The 6360-nt window shown below is 42.1% G+C and overlaps 2 protein-coding genes across 2 annotated transcripts; one reads left to right on the top strand and one right to left on the bottom strand.

Annotated features, from left to right (window-relative positions):
- Positions 1-304: 304 nt before the first annotated feature.
- SARC_11765 (hypothetical protein) lies at positions 305-3052 on the top strand. Its single transcript, XM_014294145.1, has 3 exons — positions 305-601; positions 1132-1536; positions 1722-3052. The coding sequence occupies exons 2-3, from the start codon at positions 1147-1149 to the stop codon at positions 3015-3017; spliced, it is 1686 nt and encodes a 561-aa protein (XP_014149620.1). The 5' UTR covers positions 305-601; positions 1132-1146; the 3' UTR covers positions 3018-3052.
- Positions 3053-3089: 37 nt separating this feature from the next.
- SARC_11764 (hypothetical protein) lies at positions 3090-5730 on the bottom strand. The gene is made up of 5 exons (XM_014294144.1): positions 5652-5730; positions 5234-5303; positions 4620-4798; positions 3650-3763; positions 3090-3255 (listed from the first exon to the last, which is right to left on the bottom strand). Exons 1-5 carry the CDS (start codon positions 5697-5699, stop codon positions 3121-3123), a joined length of 546 nt encoding a protein of 181 aa, XP_014149619.1. The 5' UTR covers positions 5700-5730; the 3' UTR covers positions 3090-3120.
- Positions 5731-6360: the final 630 nt, after the last annotated feature.

Below are 6360 nucleotides of genomic sequence, written 5' to 3'. Positions count from 1 at the left end.
AGTGTGTGTGTGTACTAGCTGTGTGCTTTCTCGTGGACATACTGCATTGCAACTGCCAAGTAGAGCTTTATCCCAGAGGAGAAGAAGTCTGGGTATTGCTATATGCATAATCGTATATCGTATATATATTTCAAGAGACCCACGAACAAAAAATATGTGCTCCTCTATACATATTTAGCTGATGTGATGATTTCAGAATATTTAAATATGAGTCATTAATTTTATTTCATATCTTTTTATTAAAAAAACATTCAAAGTGCATACTCATAGCCAACTGATAACATACTTCAAAAGCGGACTTACGTGTGCAACCTACATAAGTTGGGCAGCTGGCCCTCTACTACAAGAGTAATCAGTGTAAACACAACAGCGGTAGGGAGCTCATGCACGAGGATAGCACAATACCGCTTGCTGTTGTGTACTACCTACGAGAAAGTGCATTGCATCACTTGCACGAATCAGGTTATTTGTTGGAATCAATTAGAACTCAAGCGTTGTACCGAGTTTTCTCATTAGCGTGATAAGTTTTCTTATAAGCGAGATAGTCTCCATCGGGTGTCTTCAACACCTTTTATTTTGACAGGCAGCTCATCGATAAAGAGTAAGTGTTGTGTGCGTATTCCGGTCCATACCGTCCGACTAAATTTTCCCTTGTAATCTCAGTAATTTAGTTCCCTTGTACATTGTGACTACTGCCCGCGCAAGGGTTGGAGTCATCTCTTTTACTATGGCATGTACGTCTGTCTCTGTATTACCAGCGTAACACATATTGTACGACGTCATATTTTTGACAGCTGTCGATATTTGTGTGCCTATTGAATAGTATGTCCGAATAGGACTGTTCTTAGCCAACATGTGTAGTCGGCGACCTGCAATAAACCTGAATGCATGTGAGCGTATGAAGAAACATTGAAGAGTGGTACAGACGACTAACTTATCAGAATTCTACGCAAGCAGTCCCTGCACATGCACGAAACCACACCCAACGCAATGGTGTAGGCATAGATCAGTACGCATACAAACCGGATACCGAACCAAGCATATATGTACAAACACACACACATATATATAATACATATTCATGCCTCAAAATACATTTTAGGATAACACTGTTGTGAAATTATGCTGCAGAAATCGACACTCATCATGGACAGCACAAAGCGCACTCGAGAGCTGGTTTTCGATGCAGTCGCTGCGGATGAGGCGATGTCTCGACTTGAGGAATATGATTGCGACACAATCGTGAGTCTGCTACCTCGCATGCAGAAACTAGCGGCGGAGAAAATAAGTGACCAATTGAGGAGATCTGCCGCCACAGAGCCCCTCTACTTGAATGGTATGAGTATTCCGTCAGAGATTATGCTGCACGTGTTTAAGCTGCTGGACCTTGAGTCTCTCATGGAGTGTCGACTGGTCTGCAGATTATTCCACTCTCTGGTGCGCGACTCGCGGTTGTGGACCTCGTTACCTCGAGCGACCTATATAGGTGGCGGGCGATTGGCTAAAAGAGGCATTGACTTGTTCGAAACGATTGAGGTGAGTCACTGTTTCTGACATTGAATTATACGGGCAATTGCTTGTTCCAGCTCTCGTATATGTATCGTACAGAATGCACGCGCTTACCACACATTGCACAAAGCGGCTATTCCATTACGGATGCTGATCGATTCTGCATATGCGAGATAACTCCACGTACATTCACCCTAATGCCTATATTTCAGTTCGTTAGCCGCTATCCAAAGCTGCGTGACTGGACTGTACCAAGTGGTCTCGACTTCGGCAGAGTACCAGTCGATGCAATGGACGCTCTCGCGTTGGCAGTACCAGATACGCAACGATGGCATTCGTTCAATAATCAAACACTCACCCGAGAACACGTGGCAAGACTTTTAATTGGTTGGCCTTACCTTCGATCTTTGTCAGTAGTGTCAGCAGCGCTCCCGGTAGATCTTGCGTCTCTGACCCACCTCTCTGTTCGTGCTTATGACATGTTTGATGGGCGCTTACCTGTAATCCAGTCGAAAAGCTTGCGGCATTTGGACTACTTCGGTGTTGGTATACACGGCACCATTAACAATCTTCTTAACAAGTGTCCTAATTTAGAAACACTTTCAAGCGCATTAACTCTTGATGAAGCTCTCGTCAGCGATGGTCTCCGGTCATTGAAAGTTTATTTCGTGCGTGTCAATGATGCCATATCAGCCTGTTCCGCACTAACTGATTTCGAATACGACGTCATTCCTGACGATGAGCCCGAGGGCAATTGGAGTGAGACGGTCAAGAATTTGAGGGGGGGGTCTCAGGATTCCGCAACAGAAATAGATTTGCAATTATTCCCCAGCCTAGAGAGCTTCTTTATTACGGACTTTAAAGACCCAATCTACTCGAACTCTCTCCGAAGGTTGGATATTGGCATTTTCTATCTACCGTACGGATGCATCCTAAGCAAATTGGAGTGGCTCTCTGTGAAAGATAGTGAAACTGATGACGAACGTGATACACCTAACGATAAGCTTTTGCTCAAGTATGACAAGTGCCATTGGCCACGAGGACTGAAGACGCTACGAATTCAGCTGAGGGACAAAATGCACGGCTCCAGGCTATGCACTGAATTTGTGAAGGAAGTCATCGCTGATCTCCCTGAGCTGAGGGAGCTAAGTGTCAATGCAGTCCTTGATACGAATGTATATTCACCTGTCTTGACCGAGTTAGCAGTGGATGGTTTCCAAGACTGGCCAAATATAGTTCGAACTGTCCGAGGGAGTGGCAATCTCAGAGTACTTAAGCTAGGCATCGGCCAGAGCAAAACGGGATTGTCTAATGCATTTTGGGATGATATGAGCCTTTCAATAGATCTCGCCAAGGTGAAGATCATGGTACCTCTCGCTTTGCGAACAAAAATGCCGCCGGCATTTAAAAGAATGTTGCTAAAGGGTAAGGTTGCTTATTTTGACCGTTCAAAAACCAGCTCCTATGGGCATTATAATGAATATTTTCTTTGGCCGCAACACGACTAAGGCTATGAGTACTATGCGCTAGATTAAATTGCCGGAAAGCTACTTTTGACTTGTAAGTCTTTTACTATAACTTTCTGGCTGAGTGAGTATTTCTATCATATCTCTATTTGGCTTTGAGGGACCCCAAAGTGACATCAACACCCATATTCTTATCTCTCCTTTCCATGACTTGCGCTTTTTCGGCCAGTTTCTTCTCGTGATTCCTATACATCCGTTCCAGTTGCGACTTGGATGTTCTCTGAAAGTTTTAGGGTTTGGATTGTTGTATCATAGGGTTAATGAAGTAGTCTGTCGTCTGAAATGAATTAAATGGTCAATTGTTCTGATGTGATGTTTATGAGCGGATGTAGACGAATAAATAGCCTACGACACTCAGTCCCTGGCGATTTTACGCAAACAAAAAAGACTTTTATTCAAGAACGTAAACTACTCGATGTGCTAGCCAGTTGATAGGCTGAATTAGACAGTGAACCCACATAACACCATGAAAAATATATGTAAAATCAAAACTGGTTCGATAGGACTATCATAGATGTATCACTAAACACGACGTGAGCAAGCAAACGGGCTATCCGAAAGTTCCACATGGGCGGAATTGCCAAATATATACACAGGACGTCATAGACAGCTACCGAAGTGATGATCTCTGCGGCGCGTCCCCTCGTGAGAGTGTGCAGTGCCATTCGATGCGCATTCCGCCCGAGCAGTTGTCTGACAAACTTGATTTGTCCAGGACTCGCAGGGCCCTGAAACAAACCATTGTACGGGTTGAGCAAAGATTAACAGGTCGGCCATGCTTGGACTTTTGTAAGGTAGTATTGACTTGGTGTAAAAGGCTTGCTTTGATTAGAGATAAATGCCATGACTCGGGCATATGTAGACAAACTTGATTTGTCCAGACTTCGTTGGTCCCTAAACGGACGCTTGAGAATATAGCAAACTCCGACTAGAAAAAAGTTGCATGCTTTATTCAAAAAGCCCAAAAATTAGCAAGCGATAATTAGCTTATTTTCAGGAAAATTAACTAGTATGCCAGAGAATAAGTTAATCGGCTAACTAACGGCAGGCTCTACCCAATGTTAATTTATGTGTGATGAGAATTTCAGGCAGGCGTGCAGCATATATAAGTACATGTCACCAGTAAGCGATAAGATACACTGTACACCGATAATACGTGACCTTGTTTCAATTGAAATTGCCACTGGATACTACAGCGTCGTGCATTCGAGTGTGAGAGAGAATATTTCCCGGTATACTATCGAAAATAAACCAGCACACATTTACGTATATGTGTGCCACACCCGAGGGTACTTACCTTAATTCGTGCAAACAACAAACTTACACGGTAAGAACTCTGCGAAACAGTAAGTACGGTCTTGTCTAATTGTATCAAGTGAAACATATTCCCAATGAGAAGGCATGTTGGTTACAAATAGTCTGCTACGAAGCGAAAACTGAAAAATAACGTCGAGCACAGAACACTGACATACGAGACATGGTTGATACAGATGCATTGTCTCAGGCTCTCGTTTGAAAATACAGCGAGTTATATATGGCAGTCGTCATACACGGTACAGGTTACTTTCATATAATTGCATTTACCCGCATCCACCCGACGTTCTTTCCTAATAAGGGCAGCATATTCCCAAACATAGTCTTGATGAACGAGTCTGTAGCAGCGAATGCGGAGGCCAAAGTATCCGACTCTAAGGGCAGTCTGTCCACAAGTTGATATTCATGCCCCTTCACCTTCTTCAGCACTAGCTCGGCATGATATCTACCTGCTCACTCACAGAGAGAGATGCGCATAGATACAATTACGTTAGAAAACATTGGCACAGAGATAGACACACATATGCTTATACAAATAGAGAAATAGACAGACGTCAACGATACGGCACACATAAATATAAATATCAATAGGGTGTGATAACAAGCAGATTTAGGCACTAACTGGACGTGTTTGAAGAAGTAAGTGTGAAGCCGGTTACAAACGATAATATATTAGCTCCTTCGAGGCAATATCCTAGATAAACATTCGTTTACTTTAAGTCCCTGATCGACATAAACTTAGGCTGACAGTAAGATGGACACTTGCTAGTCCTGCTCTCCGTCTAAATACTTCCCAAAATAGGTGACAATTTAGACATACAATACGTCTGTGATGTCACAGTAATCAACTTAATTCATCAATTCATACTGGGACTTGACCATACCTGTCGCATCTTTCATCAAATGTATTGTACCCAGATGCGGCATAGTCAGGTTGTATCCATTGCCATGTTTCTGCATGGATGGGGAAGATTTTGGTTTTTTAAGTGCTGCCTTGGTAACAAAAGTCATGATTGTAGCGTTTGAGTATAACTGTCGATGATCGTAATGTTTGTGCACGAATTCGTATGTCATACAGACATCCGCAGCGGCAAATATGGGTGGTGTTAAGTGCTTGACATATATTGATGACACTTTACTGACACCGAGTGAATATGTCCTCAACGTGTCATCAATATGTCTCCATCAACATCGTTGAATATGTTCATGGCCATCTTGCAGCCATATTTTCCATACTTCTATTTTTTTCTCGAAGGACATGGTATGTTGACGGATTTTTGACGTTACTTTTCTCTCACATACCTGCCATGCCAGGTCGGATGTTTCCTGTATACTATGAACCGTGCCCATATCGCGAGTGAACGTTGACGTGAGGTGTGTTTCCAACTCCTTCTTCTTCACTGTTAAGTCAATTAAATCAACTCAATAGTAAGCAGTTGCGTATGATCATCCTACGTAGGTATGCATAACAAGTGTGAGAGCATATTTTTGTACGTGATGTGAATAAACGCATCTCAATCGTAAGCAGTTGTACTGTATTAGATCAACTTCCATACATAAAAACATAGATTTGAGTGAGTTTACGCAGTATTGTACGTGTTTGTGTAATTTCATATTTCAGGTTTCAACTGAATAAGTATATGTGCGAGAACAAACAATTTTCGTATGCATATCTGCGCATGTATATATTAATTTCGACTGTCAGCAATATACATACGTATCTCTTTAATGTGTTATACATATCCAATAGAGAATAAAATTATACACATATTACATAAGCGTCGTAAATACACATGCATTCCTTATCATGCACATATACGTAAACGTTGTCATACATTTTCGAACCAACACAACACACCACATGTAAAATTGGATAGACATGTTTGACGTAAGGATTCACTGCCCGTGTGTATGCTACGTACCTTTTATTACAATACTTCCAACTTAAAGTATATAGATATCATCGTGTACACAATTTGATGAATGAAAAGAAACACAGATACGCGTCCAT

This window comes from Sphaeroforma arctica (assembly GCF_001186125.1).
Source record: "Sphaeroforma arctica JP610 unplaced genomic scaffold supercont1.1863, whole genome shotgun sequence".
Taxonomy (NCBI): Eukaryota; class Ichthyosporea; order Ichthyophonida; genus Sphaeroforma; species Sphaeroforma arctica.
This window is presented reverse-complemented; position numbering and strand designations above follow the sequence as displayed.